The 16,369-nt window shown below is 42.1% G+C and overlaps 1 protein-coding gene and 1 long non-coding RNA gene across 9 annotated transcripts in view; both read right to left on the reverse strand.

The window, feature by feature from the left end:
- Positions 1–16,369, reverse strand: part of exoc6b (exocyst complex component 6B) — a 139,903-nt gene that overhangs the window by 105,598 nt on the left and 17,936 nt on the right. For all 8 annotated transcript variants that reach the window (XM_036146664.1, XM_036146668.1, XM_036146666.1 and 5 more), the window contains exons 2-6: positions 13,592–13,757; positions 13,473–13,520; positions 13,308–13,398; positions 13,146–13,191; positions 9,483–9,687 (exon numbers count right to left, since the gene is read on the reverse strand). In XM_036146664.1, coding sequence (XP_036002557.1) covers positions 9,483–9,687; positions 13,146–13,191; positions 13,308–13,398; positions 13,473–13,520; positions 13,592–13,757 — 556 coding nt within the window. The remainder of the gene's footprint in view (positions 1–9,482; positions 9,688–13,145; positions 13,192–13,307; positions 13,399–13,472; positions 13,521–13,591; positions 13,758–16,369) is intronic.
- LOC118565742 lies at positions 4,647–8,680 on the reverse strand. The gene is made up of 2 exons (XR_004932566.1): positions 4,964–8,680; positions 4,647–4,927 (listed from the first exon to the last, which is right to left on the reverse strand). It is a non-coding gene; the product is annotated as an uncharacterized LOC118565742 (long non-coding RNA).

Genomic DNA, 16,369 nt, shown 5'->3' on the forward strand with positions numbered 1-16,369 from the left:
GGGGAAACGTGATGTGATAAAAGACAGTAAAGACTTGTTAGAAGACAGAGAAAAGCTTCTGGCTCATGTTTTTTTTTTTATTTTACTATATTTTGTCCTTTTTCTGCAATGATTTCACTCCGTAACTTACCTCACCTTTCAGTCCCTTTATCAGGAAACCTGCCTTGGCCTCTTTGATTTTTTTTTTTTTGTACTTATTAATAATTATTCGGCTCAGACAAGCTTCAAAAGGACAAAGGTTTAAGTCCTTACAGAAACTATTACTTCTACCAATGTTTATTAGCATTCACCACCAGACTAACTGTGTATGTGGGTCTCGTCAAGGTGTATTTGAGCCCAGGGCAAAAGAAAAGTCTTGAATTAAACCTTTTAACATGGCAGCCATCCCCGTACAGCATAACGTGAAGCTTCTTGTGTAACTTCAGAGGTGAAGACATCGTCAGAAACCTCAACAGACAAGAGGCTACACAAATTAGAAGTAGTTCCACTCTGATCTGATCTCAGAGCATCGGTTGTACAGCACACACACCACACAATTTATAATATACAAATGAGAAAGTAATCTATTTTAAACACCATATATAAAAATGCACAAAACATGAAGAGAATGCATTTTTTTGTCTAACGCATCAATTATGATACAAAGAAAATTTGAAAGCTGTTATTGGACTATTATCCTAAAGTCACTATGGCCTGAGGTCACTTCGGACATGGGAGCACTGGAGAGACAAGAACTGCACATCTCCGCTGATTGCCAAGGTCAATGGCGTATCTGCGGTTCGGGATAGTGACTAGGACATGAGCGTCTTTGTTTTGTCTCACAGCGAGGCTGCGGTCAGGTATTAGTGGGAGATGAAAGCACAGGAGAGTCAGAAACAGGGCAGACGGAGGCTGCAGCGGGACCCTGGGGTGTGATTACCTCCATCTATGTGATCTCTGCTCTGTTTCTCAAATAAAGTGCTGGAACTTGACCACTTCACCGTTTGCTTATTCAATAAGTCTTGGAGGTCAGCTATAGTTTGACTTCCCAACCAAAAAAGCCTAACTTTTTTTATCCAATTACCTCTGAAACATTGACAGCAGTAGGACTCGCTGACGCCGCCCTGAGCCACCTCTGAAAGCTCAGCTACCAAAGACAGCCTCAACGAGCACAGACGCCAAATCAAACCTTTTATTGGGGCTCGATGCAAAGGTGTTAAGTGCTAACCTAACCCTAGCCAGATTGATATCGCTCCGCCTAGCTTCACTCACATCCATCTAGGACATCTCCCATAGAGAGTGATTTCTCCAACCAATTTTATTGTCTAGCCAATCAGGACGCAGGGCTGGAGTTTCATAGATGTGACGTAGTGGAGAAGCGGCCATGACATGAGACTGATTTGATTCAGACAGCAATGGCGGCTCGCATCGAGGAAGCAAGCGTTAACATTGATGCTGCTATTTCTTCTGTGTTGTCCAAGCTACCTAATATTGTTTCATTAAAAGAACATCAGAGAATGGCTCTGAAGGCTTTTGTTGGTGGAAACGATGTTTTCGCACTTCTCCCGACCAGATTTGGCAAGTTTTGTTTTCCAGGGCGCGCCCATGGCGGAGCGGTTAGCGGTTAGCGCGAACCATGTTAGGAGGCCTTTAGTCCTCGATTAGGTCGGCCCGGGATCGACTCCAACCCGCGGCGCTTTGCCGCCTGTCTTTCCCCCTCTTCCTGTCAGCTCACTGTCAATAAAACGCGTGCAACTAGAGCCGCAAACACATAAAAAAATAAAGTTTTGTTTTTTCCTGCGTCGCTCTCACAGCGTCACGGGTTAGCTTTGGTGTGAGTGGTTGAAATAGCACGTCGATAAAGATGACAGACAAGTGGCTTATCCAATCATATGCAAGAATTTTTGATAAGGCCCAGCCTTCAGTAAAGGCAATTCCTATGGAGAGGTCCCAGATGGATGAGTGGAGCTAGGCGGAGCGAAATTCATCTGGGACATAGTAGTTATGCACATGAAAATAGAAAGAAAACTTAGCTTGGAAGATACCAGTACCGCTTCAAACTTCTTGTCCATCATGTTGCAGGACAAGTTACACACTGATGTCCAGAGGTGGCTAAGGTGACAATAAAAGGGACGGACTCTGACGACTCGTTGCAAAGTTTTACCACCTGGTAGCGACACCAAGGGAAACCAGGCACGGATCTGGCCTTTGTTCTTGTTTTTATTTTCTTAGCCCAACATACTAATCAACCGTCCAAATACAAAAATGTAATCCTTGGTGCTTAAATAGAAGGCAACCGGACTTCTTCTCTTGTTTTAGCCTGGTTGTCCTGTACTTCAGCACTGAGGCGCTACATCAGTGTGTTGGGTAAAGGTTTTTATGTCCTTAAACCTGAGAAGGTCCGCGTTCTGCAGGATGGCCTGGTATTTATAGAAGTTTGTGAAGTCAAGAGATCCGTCGAATGTGGAGAAGTTGTGTTTTATAGAAAAAAACTGTCCTGTCTCTAGTCTCAAATTGGTGTTTTTCTACTTTTTTTAATACATTTAGGATTACATTTAGTTGAACTTTAAGTGTAATGAAAGTAAAAATTTCTCATCTCCGTTTCCACTTTTCTCAACGTACATAAACATATTTTTAAAAACATGTATGACCAACATTCTTTACACTTAGTTTCTCATCGATGCAGCTTAAGAGGAATGCCAGCTATTTTTCTTTTTGCACAGTTCCTTTATAATAACGCCTTTACTTTCTATTCATTAACATCTAATTTAGGTGTAACCAATAAAAATTATTATGTGCATCATCCCTTCACTTTTACTCTCCTCCACCTTTTTTACCTCTCTTCTGTAACTTTTACTCCATCCTTCTTTTACCTGTTCTGTCACTTCTACTCTCCTCCATCCTTCTTTTTTCTCTGTTCATTAACTTTTACTCTCCTCCACCTTTCTTTTACCTCTGTTCTGTAACTTTTACTCTCCTCCACCTTTCTTTTACCTCTGTTCTGTCACTTTCACTCTCTTCCATCCTTCTTTTTCTCTGTTCTGTAACCTTTACTCTCCTCCATCTTTCTTTTACCTCTCTTCTGTAACTTTTACCCTCCTCCATCCTTCTTTTACCTCTCTTCTGTAACTTTTACTCCCCTCCATCCGTCTTTCACATTTCTTCTGTAACTTTTACTCTCCTCCACCTTTCTTTTACCTGTTCTGTAACTTCTACTCTCCTCCATCTTTCTTTTACCCCTGTTCTGTAACTTCTACTCTCCTCCATCTTTCTTTTACCCCTGTTCTGTAACTTTTACTCTCCTCCACCGTTCTTTTACCTGTTCTGTAACTTTTACTCTCCTCCACCCTTCATTTACCTCTGTTCTGTAACTTCTACTCTCCTCCATCCTTCATTTACCTCTGTTCTGTAACTTCTACTCTCCTCCATCCTTCTTTTACCCCTGTTCTGTAACTTCTACTCTCCTCCATCTTTCTTTTACCCCTGTTCTGTAACTTCTACTCTCCTCCATCCTTCTTTTACCTCTCTTCTGTAACTTTTACTCTCCTCCACCCTTCATTTACCTCTGTTCTGTAACTTCTACTCTCCTCCATCCTTCATTTACCTCTGTTCTGTAACTTCTACTCTCCTCCATCCTTCATTTACCTCTGTTCTGTAACTTCTACTCTCCTCCATCCTTCTTTTACCTCTCTTCTGTAACTTTTACTCTCCTCCACCCTTCATTTACCTCTGTTCTGTAACTTCTACTCTCCTCCATCTTTCTTTTACCTCTGTTCTGTAACTTCTACTCTCCTCCATCTTTCTTTTACCTCTGTTCTGTCACTTTTACTCTCCTCCATCTTTCTTTTACCTGTTCTGTAACTTTTACTCTCCTCCACCTTTCTTTTACCTCTGTTCTGTAACTTTTACTCTCCTCCACCTTTCTTTTACCTCTGTTCTGTCACTTTCACTCTCTTCCATCCTTCTTTTTCTCTGTTCTGTAACCTTTACTCTCCTCCATCTTTCTTTTACCTCTCTTCTGTAACTTTTACTCTCCTCCATCCTTCTTTTACCTCTCTTCTGTAACTTTTACTCCCCTCCATCCGTCTTTCACATTTCTTCTGTAACTTTTACTCTCCTCCACCTTTCTTTTACCTGTTCTGTAACTTCTACTCTCCTCCATCTTTCTTTTACCCCTGTTCTGTAACTTCTACTCTCCTCCATCTTTCTTTTACCCCTGTTCTGTAACTTTTACTCTCCTCCACCTTTCTTTTACCTCTCTTCTGTAACTTTTACTCTCCTCCACCCTTCATTTACCTCTGTTCTGTAACTTCTACTCTCCTCCATCCTTCATTTACCTCTGTTCTGTAACTTCTACTCTCCTCCATCCTTCATTTACCTCTGTTCTGTAACTTCTACTCTCCTCCATCCTTCTTTTACCTCTCTTCTGTAACTTTTACTCTCCTCCACCCTTCATTTACCTCTGTTCTGTAACTTTTACTCTCCTCCACCCTTCATTTACCTCTGTTCTGTAACTTCTACTCTCCTCCATCCTTCATTTACCTCTGTTCTGTAACTTCTACTCTCCTCCATCCTTCTTTTACCTCTCTTCTGTAACTTTTACTCTCCTCCACCCTTCATTTACCTCTGTTATGTAACTTCTACTCTCCTCCATCTTTCTTTTACCCCTGTTCTGTAACTTCTACTCTCCTCCATCCTTCTTTTACCTCTCTTCTGTAACTTTTACTCTCCTCCACCCTTCATTTACCTCTGTTCTGTAACTTCTACTCTCCTCCATCTTTCTTTTACCTCTGTTCTGTAACTTCTACTCTCCTCCATCTTTCTTTTACCTCTGTTCTGTCACTTTTACTCTCCTCCATCTTTCTTTTACCTGTTCTGTAACTTTTACTCTCCTCCATCTTTCTTTTACCTGTTCTGTAACTTTTACTCTCCTCCACCTTTCTTTTACCTCTGTTCTGTAACTTTTACTCCATCTTTCTTTCACCTCTGTTCTGTAACTTTTACTCTCCTCCATCCTTCTTTTACCTCTCTTCTGTAACTTTTACTCTCCTCCATCCTTCTTTTACCTCTCTTCTGTAACTTTTACTCTCCTCCATCCTTCTTTTACCTCTCTTCTGTAACTTTTACTCTCCTCCACCTTTCTTTTACCTCTCTTCTGTAACTTTTACTCTCCTCCATCTTTCTTTTACCTCTCTTCTGTAACTTTTACTCTCCTCCACCTTTCTTTTACCTCTGTTCTGTAACTTTTACTCTCCTCCACCTTTCTTTTACCTCTGTTCTGTAACTTCTACTCTCCTCCAGAAGGCCGACTCCTCATGCCAACCTCCAACCTGACATCTGAGCCGTATTTTTCCACATCTATTCATCACCCGCCTCTTTTCCTCCTCTTTTTCCTTTCTCATCCCACTCATTAGCTCTCAAACCTTTTCTCCTCAGCATCTACTTCATCTTCTGCTCCTTCCTCTTCTTCCCCCCCCTTCCCTTTCTCTTCCACGGCCCCGTGGCAGCAGACAATAGCTCCATTGTAACCCGTTCACTCTCCTCCTTACCCTTCTTCCTCCTCTTTCCCCCTCCATCTCTAGATCTATTTATTTTCACGTCCTCGGTTGAGGGAGTTGTAACGATGGCTGGATACAGAGAGTTGGGGCTAATTTGGAACAGAGCACACCACAGAGACATGCTGTCTGAGAGAACGAGAGGACGAGGCTGGAAGAGAAGGGGGGGAACAAATGAGACGGGGAGGGGGACAAAGAAGAGGAGGAGGAGGAAGAGCTGATTACGCGCACACATTTGTGTCAAGTTTCCAGTCTTCAGACCGAGCGTGCGCGCCCTGAGCCCAACATTTGATCCCACAACATAACCCAGAATCAGCATCGGCTCTGTTGGCCCTGCGGGGCTCCCATAACCTCCTTTATGATTCCCCGTTAGGGGAGTTGCCGGGTAGCTTCCTCTGTGGCTGCAAGTGGGTTTTCAAACAGCGACACAAGAGTATCTGGGCTGCTTAGAAGGTCAGACCCATTTTAGCTTTAACTGGACCATCAGGTAGAACATAAACCACATCCACAGGTGCCTTTTTAAGAACGGGCCCCTCTTATTTAAAGAAACAAAAGAAAAAAGAGAGACCATGGAAACAACATTTAGAATGTTTTCCACCTTTGATTTGACAATTTCCACTGAAAAAGACAATTAAAAGGCTGCGGTAATGTGGTTGCATAAGTGTTTGCACCCTTAAACGTGAAGACTTGGCTGCAGGACGGTTCTCGCTCTTCCAGACCGGAGCTCTCCACTTTGCCCAGATCGTGGAGACATGGTGTGTCCTCAGATGAACCTGCAGTTTTTTCTCTCAGATTTGGTTCTGGACTCTTTTTCTGTTTCCAGCTTTTATTTTTCTGCTCCTGGTGAGGCCGTCCTTTGGTTGATTTTGATGTGTGATTGTTCTCAGCAGGATGCTTTTTCGTCCCTCTTCATCCTCAGCTTCAGACCTGAAGGTTTTCAGTCCTGGGTCTCCCTCTGGAGAACCAGCAGCCCCAGATCATGATGCTGCCACCACCATGCTTCCCTGTAGACTAGCGCTCTTTTGGCAATAGTCTCCAGGTTTTATCCAGACTGGGGGTGTTTGGAAGAAAAAGCTCTGCCTTTCAAGCCCATTAGTAGTGTCGGCGCCCCTGAACAGCTTCCATCGTGTCTTTTCCTCACTTCTGGACAAATGCCCTTTAGTAATGTCCCTGTTGTCCCACATTTTGTCCACTTATTGATGACTGAGTCTTCACTGCCCTTTTGTATAAACTGTGGCTTCAGCTGAAGAGTCCAATGAGTGAAACCCTTTATCGCAGGTTTATCACATTCACTACAACTAATGCGGGAAACTAAGAAGACTAAACGTTGACAACAAAGGGTCTACAAACTTATGCAGCCAGGTTATAACAGCATTTTTTTCTGTTTAATTGTAATTTACCAGGGGTGTGTAAACTTTTCAGCTCTACCAGAGTCCCTACAGCCAGCACAGGTGAGCTGCAGCCTAACTGCACGGACCGTGGCACGGTGCTGGACTCAAGCAGGAGCCAGAACCAGCAGGTTCCTGAAGTAAAACCGGTCCTCCAGTGACATCCAGTGGCCGTCTGCAGCTTTAGCATCCATTATCTGGCTGTATCTCTAGCATTAGATCCATCGTTTAGAGAGGAGAGCTTGAAGCAGGAGAGTAAAGCAAGTCAACCGGGAAACTCAGATCAAAAACTTATTTTCCTCAACTGTCAATAACGGGAATAGCTTCTTTTATTTTTGTTTGTGGTGATAAACAAAAATCAAGACTCCTCTTCTTACTGATTATGACTGACTGGTGCTGGTAGGTTCTCTCTGTTGAATGTGTCGCTACTTTACAGAGTTCAGGAGTCCAAACGTCACATTCAGATGAAAGGAAACAAGACAGGAACTGTCAGGCCTTCACGGCGGCTGTGAAGTGAAACTGGTAGTCAGTCCCCCCCAGCGAGGCAAACCAAGACCGAGGCTCCTTTGCCAAAACAAACCTTAAAGCTAGTCAGAAATTTGCAGCTAGAATAGCCCAATATCTTCTGGGGAAAAGTTTTATGATCAGACAAAACAAAGATGGATCCATTTAGCCAAAAAACGAACAAGAACTACGACGACAACAGATCAAGGCGAGGGCTTAAAGCGAACATGCCGAGGATACTGGTGCACAGGAGGAGGACTGCCTCTGAAGTTCTTCCCCTCAAACCAAGAGAGACCTGGACTCAGCTGGGTGTTCAAACGCCACCAGGATCCAGAACTTCAGAACTGATTTAGGACGGATGAAGCAGACGGACAACAGCCTCCACCCTGTTGATAACGTGATCACCACGCATCAAAGCCGGGTCGCTGTAAAGGAGACGCCCGGTCAAACGTCCTCCCAGAACCGAGCCAGGAGCTGTTGTCCAACATGCGTTTATCCAGATACTACAGGCCTGTATGCACAACCTTCACTATGTATGACCCACATACACGACTGTCATGTTTAATAAAACAAGAAAGTCTAACGCTGTAAACAAGGAAATCCTTAAAAAAAAGCATTTTAAAGCACTAAAATTTCCCCAAATGTTCTCCACTGAAAGCCGGTGCAGGTTATTAAGAAATATTTGGAATAACACTGCGACATATCAGTTAAAAACACTAATAAAAGATTAAATAAAACATGTAAATCAGTTCTAACCAGAGGGAACTATTTAGGGTTACTCAAGACACATTAAATATAAACAGTCTATTCTTATCACTCCCTTTCCTCCTGCTCTTCCTCAATTTTTCCGTCCGGTTTGATGGAAAAGCTCACAAATAAACAGCAGGCCCAAATGTAAGCTCTGAGAAGAAGAGAACAAAAAGAAAACCTTCTAACAAACACTGGTGTGAAACTGGCTTGGCCTTGAGAAGCAATGAGACAACAAGGCAAGTGGTGATAAGCTGCATTAGCCAGTCACAAAAATCTGTCACTAAGCACAACTTTAATCAAATATAAAGGCGCACCATAAATTTGAGAAAATTTAAAGATTTAAGTGCGCCTTGTATTCCAAAAAATACGGTAATATTGTTAGTTTTAACTAGTTTTCTAGTCTTGACTAAAAACCTATGGCTCACTTAGCGAGCAGGTTGATCAGACACCAAAGTTTCCCCAAGTCCCTTTTTTAAATAACTGCGCATGTGCAAGACCGTCTTACCTTCCTCTGAAAAAAAAAGTGGTCTTATTTCTTTCTACTAAGGCTTTCTTCTTCTTCTCATAAACATGAACGTGGTTTGCTTCTTGTCACTCTCAGCCACGTTCAAAGTTTACGGTGAGAGCAGCAAAGCTACAATGAACGGCTAACCACTAAGCTAACCGCTAAGCTAACCAGATACATTAGCACCAGAAGTACGCGGCCAGCAAGCAGAAACAAACAAGGAACGAGCACGGAAACTGGTGTTAAAGTGAGCGCTTCAGACTAATGGGCATGTGGGACGACCAATAAATAAGGCGATACCCCCGGAACTGTAGGGATAGCGGAGGGTTGAGTATATAACGTCTATGGGTGATAGCAGGACCAAAAACCTGACAAATCTCTCCCCTTTGGACCGAACAGCAGGGATTGGTTAGTTTTTTTTAACCTGCTTTTTCTGAGTACATAATGTATTTACTACTTTGAGGATAGAAGGACCATTTTACCCAGTATAACAAAAGGTGTTTCTGAGCAGGATTACCAAGTATAGCTTTAACTGAAGCAGGGACACAATACTTAGCGGTATTTACTGATATTCCCTACACTTTCTACTCTAAGCAGCCAGAAAATGAATATCGGATATCGTTATCGGCCCAAATTTCTTGATATTGCTGCATTGCTAAAGTTAAACATGTCCAGTTGGATTCAAAAGTTAAAGAGACTGTATCAGGTTTCTGAAGTGATAGAAATCTGTGACAGAGGTCGTCTTAATGCCACAGCGAAGGTACCGATGAGACGTGGCTGCCGTAGAGCGGCGTTTAGTACCTGCTTGATGGCCGTCTCTCCGATCTTGTCGGAGTGCTTGCGGATGCTTTCCAGGAAGTCTCTGAGCTGCGTCATGGCCGTGTCCCGGATCTGCGTCCTCAGCTTGGGGATGTTCTCCGACATGATGGTGCAGAACCGGTACCGACCGGCTCTGGGGAGACACGTGTGCTCCAGCTGCTCTAACGTCCGTAACGCCGGGTAGTACCTGCAGCAACGGGGGGAGAACAGCTTCAGTTCTCACGTCGAGGATCCTCTAAACAAACCCGGGCTTTACAGGAACAGGTCATGTTTGCTGCCTCCCTGCCTCTTTGACACTGGCGGTCCATTTAGTAAATGAATGTTGCTTAACCTTCAGATATTAGGTCACGATCATTGCAAAAAAAGTAAAAAAAACAAAAAACAACTGGACTTTTTTTCTGAAATTTGAAGACGTTTCGCTTCCCATCCTGAAAGATTTCTCAATTCAAATGTCTGGAGTAATGTGGAGTATCAGGCTTTATATTATTGCCCAACAAAGGCCTCATTATGGCTTAGATAACATGCAAATTAAACTGAAACTGGTCCACCCCTTAGCAATGGGGAGTCATTAGGGTCATCGTTGGCCTGGTTTACTGGACAGATGTTGTGTTTACCTGCAGGGAGGTGAGGATTGAGGACCTTAATCCAGTTTTGTTTTTTACCTTTTTTTGGAATCTTCAGTTATTAGATTCTGCTAATAGGGATGTACGATAATTCAATAACAATATAAAATCGATCGATAGCCGTATAGGGGTCAGACAGTTCAGAGAGCACATGTTCTTTTTAATTTTATAAAAAAGTAAAAAAAAGAAACAGCATAAAAAAACCAGGGCTGCACTTAAAATGTTTTGAATTTGTTAATAATGATCGATATCGATCAATATGATTTCTATTTTATCGATATGTTTTTTCTCTATATCGTCCAGCCCTACCTGCTGATCACAGAGCGCCGTGGTTTGTGACTGGATGTAAACAAATCCTTTAGTTAGAGGTTCATCTCTGTCGGTACAGTTTTATCTCTAAATCAATTCTTGGCTTGCTGCCCTCATCACCGTCTTCTGACACGTCAAATCGTTACTGGTTACTAACACTAGTTATCTATATATACACATATCTGTACATATCTGTAAAACTATTTATAGTAATATCCACCTGTATATTATATTCGCTACATATCCAGCTTTAAATTTAGTTCACAATACTAGTTATCTATATATTATACTCATAGGACAAATCTATCAGTAACATTCTGTTTATAATAGTATCCATCTCTATATTTATTCAGTAAAAACCCATGTCCTGTACTTATGGAACCATTGTTTATCCTGCACTTGCTGCTATTGCACTTCTGGTTAGACCTAAACTGCATTTTGTTGCCTCGTACCTGTATAATGACAATAAAGTTGAATCTAATCTACTGTCTAATCTACCCTAACCCTAACCCTCGGTCCGCACAGCGTTGGGGAGGACAGCCTCCTCTTCCTCCACCACGATAAGCTGGAATCGTCTGAAGCAGCAGAAACTCTCTGGGCAGATTTATTACGCCAATCAAATAAATAAATAAATAAATCCTGCTTTTGCTCCCAACCGTGGCTTTAATTAATTTTAATTTGAACTTGTACCGTTGTTCCAGACATAACCTTTATGCACTATAAAAACTGTTTTTAATGTTCGCTTTTAGTTTCTATTTTTCCATGTTGTATTTTTGTTTCTACATTTTATTCCTACTTGCTTTTATTCTGCATCTGTTTTTTTTTCCTGTATTTTAAGCATGTAAAGCACTTTGCATTGTCTCTGTACTGAAATGTGCTATACAAATAAATTTGCCTTGCCTATAACGTTGGAACAAGTCACTGTTGAAAAAGGAGAATTTATGTCATCCTGTATAAATTAATAACTAGCCCTCCAGGTAAGCCTGAGCTACAGCTGTAAACGCCTAAAAAAGGTAAAACTACAGCTTATAACCCGTATATACACCGTATGCTGGCTCTGATAACGACCAGGTAATAACCAGCATGACTGCTCCACAGGTCGGTGGGCAGCAGACGCAGCTCTCCAACTCCATCTAGTGTCTGCAAGTGGTAAGAAACAAAAAGTACGTTCCATCTTGAGCATTGATCCTTCAGCTTCTCATTTCAGCTTCTCGCCGCCGGGTCGCTTTGTGCAACTTTCATTTCACTTCACTCTGCCTCAAATAATGTCAGACAGTCGAGGACCAGAGCTCATCAGATATTTATCCATCAAACGTATCGACTTACAACGGCTTCAGTACCGGATGCAAACGAGAGTGTTTTATTGTGTCGTTCCTAGTTATTATTTCTTTATCAAGACGAGAACACTGCGCAGTCTCCTTGTGAACGTCAGTCAGTCTATTCCAGGCTGCACAGGTTTCCATCCCACATTTTAAAGCCGTTAATAACTTCATGACAGACCGACCCAGACGTACCTCTTGGCTCTCACCTGCTCTCTTGGATGGAAACATAGGAGCAGATGAGAGTTTTCCTTTTTAATGCATTCCAGCCTATCGTGTCGGTTAATACTACATCATTACATCCTCCCAACCAATCACAACTCAGAACCAGGAACGCCCCTTCATGTAGCTCCGCCCCCTTCAGAGAGTTCAGAGAGCACACGTTCTTTCATTAAAAACTTGCTTGAATAAAGGGTTGAGTTTGAATTCAGTGTTTGTGTGTTCTGTATCTAAATAATGACCAGGGCTGCACTTAAAACAGGGTTCCCACACCTTGGTGAACATCAAATTCAAGGACCTTTCAAGGACTTTCCAGGACCAATTTCCTCAAATTCAAGGACCACACGTGGCTGCACTTACCTACTGTGACCGCTAAATAGGTTATCATATTTTAATACAATGCAAATTCAATAAAAGACTAAACGGCATAGAAGTTGTTGGGTCAGAAGCAATGCAAGAAAGTGGACTTAATTTATAGCCTACATTGATATTGATCATATTCATAGCCTACATTTATATCCACAGTACACGGCTATGCCATACTACATTACATATAAGATGTACATTAGCCTACCGTTTCATGGAATTTATGGAAAAAAGTGCAGCATTGAGATGTTCAGAATTATATCTTATTATTATTATTATATTTGTTTCACTTACTTTCATCTTTGATTAATCTAGTTTTTGACTTTGACTCTGAAAAGTCGCTAAATATAGTGACAAAGTCGCTGAGTTGGCAACACTGCGTGAATGTAACCTATTGGACGCATGTAGGCCTAAACCGTAGCCTACCAACTAACGAAGAAGAGCAAACGTACTTTTACAAATTAAAAGTCTGCGGAATCAACATAATTTTAAAAGGTTGTGTGGTAGTAAAATAATGACACATGAGTCGTCATCCATGTGAACTTTCAACCCCACAAAAAAATTCAAGGACTTTCAAGGACAAGGTGTTTTTTTTGGCTGTTTTCAAGAACTTTCAAGGGCCTTGAATTTATTTTTTCAGATTCACAAACTTTCAAGGATTTCAAGGACCCGTGGGAACCCTGTTAAAATCTATGTTCTGAATTTGTTGATAGTTATCAATATGGATCAATATGATTTCTGTTTTATCAATGTGCTTTTTTTGGGGAGTTACACAGAAGTAACTTCATGACAGACCGACCCAGACGTACCTCTTGGCTCTCATCTGCTCCTGCAGCCGGCTGTACATCTCCAGAACTGACGGAGACAAAAAACAGACAAAGCAAAGCATCAGGAGAAAATAAAATCTAAGTATATATTTCTAGGTAATACAAACAGAGGGGAGCAGGAACACTACGCCCGTCGGCTGCTACCTGGCAGGCAGTGCGTCAGCTTGTCCACGGTGGTGGCGATGTTCCTCTGCTGCACGCGGCACTTCTTCAGCTCCTCCATGGAGCCCACCAGCTGTGGGGCGCAGGAACACGGTTGGAGGGAGTCGCCGGAAGCGCTTTGAGGAGCAGAGAGGAGCAGAAACTCACCGATTTGCCGTCCTCCTGGAGCCGTACGTTGGTGTCGATCACCTGACTCTGGAAGATAAAGGCGGGTTAAAACTGTTCCCCTCTGCTCCTCCTCCTCCACCTCCTCCTCTTCCTCTCACCTTCAGCTTCTGGGCCTCTCCCCGCACTTTGAGCAGCTCCGTGATGGAGTCCACAAAGCCCTGGAAGTGGTGGTTGCACATCTTCTCGATCTCCCGGTCATGGTTCCTGATGCGGGCGTCCAGCTTCTCCATGAAGAGGCCATGCTCCTGACCGTCGTACACCGACCTGCCGCGCAGAAACAACCATTAAGACAAACGTTTAATATGAATTAACATCACAGGTTAGCTTTAGATGCTGGTTTTAAAGGGTGACGCTTCCTAAAGCTACAGGCCGTCTTTTTACACAACACATTCTTCAATCTTTTTCTGATCCAAATAGATTTTGATCACTCTTAAACAATTTTTCTCCTTTTTAAAAAAAAAAAAAAAAAAACTGAGTCTAACCAATCAATTCAGATTTACTAAAGTGGTTTAATGGTGAATAAACTTGTAGAGCTGTTACTGAACAAGTTTAAGGTCTGCCTAAGGCAAAGGGTCAGCAGCCTTTACAAGCCGCAGAGTCAATTGGACATTTGATATTTATGTTGCAAATGGCATCAAAAGCATATTGATAAAAAGATGCTTTATTTATCTATAGTAAAATATTCTACACACCATTAGTTTATTTCTTTCTGCAAACATTATGCATATATTGCAGAACTAAATGCATCCTAAAGCTAGCAATTTTAAATTACCTTTAAAAACATTGACAAATGTTTGCAGATAGATAGATAGATAGATAGATAGATAGATAGATAGATAGATAGATAGATAGATAGATAGATAGATAGATAGATAGATAGATAGATAGATAGATAGATAGATAGATAGATAGATAGATAGATAGATAGATAGATAGATAGATAGATAGATAGATAGATAGATAGATAGATAGAGAAATGTTATAGTTCTGATATATTCATTGTGTTGTTTGTACATTATGTGCATTGGTGCATATGGTGACTGAAAATAAATGCAAAGTGTCAAAAAAAATAACAGCAGGGTACAACTAAAGAAAATGATCTGAATATTTATTGAATTCATGTGTCAGAGCTGTAAACCTCTGAGTAGAGATTAATAAATGCTGCATATGTCATGATAGAAATACAGCAAAAGCTTGGTTATTCTACAGCTGCATCCTGCCTCCTTTATTCAGGACACAAGAAGCCAGCTGCACTGTCGACAGATGTCCGCTAGGGGGCAGTGTGGGCCTGTTATTGACCCCGCAGGCTGTTTGGCTGAGAGGGAGACTGGCTGCCTGCTTCTGGCTGCCTGGTCTGGAGGTCAGGTCCAGAAAGCTTTTAGTGAGTTCTTTTTAAGAGACATCGTTTTGATAAAACAAAAACAAAAAAAAATGCATTTTACTAACACAGTAACAATACATGTAATTAAAACATTCAACTCAATCAAATATGCTAATAAAATATGACTTAACAACAAGACTAAGCTGCCCATTAGTACCTACTTTATCACAAATTAGGGCTCTTTTTTCCCCCTAAATCATTGGTACTTTATTTTGAAAAGCTCTACATGAAGATATTTTCATTTTCCGAGGTTTTATTTTAAAAAAGCATCTGTGGGCATCATTAGAAAACGCAACACTCTCTTTGGTTTATTGGGCATTTGAAACCCACTTTGTAGTTACTTTGACCATGACAGACTCTTATTTTGAAGGATATGAACAGAATCACCATTTTAACAAATAAATAAATGTATTTTCGTCTTACAAGCGCCTGGTTTACTGGTCTCCATCACCCTGAAACGGAGACGTCTGCGCCACTAAACACTGAAGTCAGGAGCTTTTCTCAGCTTTTCGGCCGTCTTCTATTCTTTATCTCTACATATTTGAACTGTGATCGTTTTCCCAGATAAAGAGAAAAAAAAAAAACAGAGAAACCGCCACAACCTGAACAGCCAGATTAGTTACCTCGTTATCATTTAGTCCGGTTGATCAAAATGATCCTTTAAATAAGACATAACTCATCCTGCCGCAGGGTTTTAACCCGTTTAGGAGTTTAAATCTGTCTGAAGCCTCCAGAGATTTACTTACAGCACAAATATGGTTTATGACGTTAAAATGTGGGCTTTAAACGACTAAAATAACTGAACGGACACAAAATGATCCGCTGGGCAGACAAGCTCAGATATTTTGGGACCATTTGTGTCTTTTATTGTCAGATAATGTCAGGAAACCCAGCAGTGTTTTGTTTACTTCCACCTCTGCTTCAAGTTTGCTTCTTTCTCTTCTGAGATCAGCAAGAGTTTGGGAGCCTAACCCTGATTTATGGGTTTAATGTGAAATGATCTGATGAAGGGAAGCATTCTGGTACCAGAGTGAGTGGAAAACCCTTCTTCCTGACATCCTTCACACACACACACACACACACACACACACACACACACACACACACACACACACACCTGTGAGCAGCTCCAGCCCCTCACCCTTCCTCCCGCCGACCAGGAAATGCCGCGCTGGGACAATGGGGAGCAGCTTCTGACGCCACGGCGGCGCTTTCTTTAGACACAAACAAACCGGAGCCACCAAGCGGGGCCCCTGGAGGATTTCAGACCTCCGAGCAGAAACGTGAGAGCTTAGTGAGAGTCCAGGCTCAACAGGAACGCGTTCCCGGTTGAGTTCACGGAGTGAAAACCTCAGAGTTGCCTCCTAAAATGGACCAGATCCCGGCCGGCCGTTGTTTGACTGAAACGATCCCATCAGGACGGCCTTCTGCGCCGCCAGCTTTACACGGTGCCTTGCTCAAGGTTTTCAACGTCGTGACGCGTTGCCTTTAGAAC

Source organism: Fundulus heteroclitus, chromosome 14 (genome assembly GCF_011125445.2).
Source record: "Fundulus heteroclitus isolate FHET01 chromosome 14, MU-UCD_Fhet_4.1, whole genome shotgun sequence".
Classification (NCBI taxonomy): Eukaryota; Metazoa; Chordata; class Actinopteri; order Cyprinodontiformes; family Fundulidae; genus Fundulus; species Fundulus heteroclitus.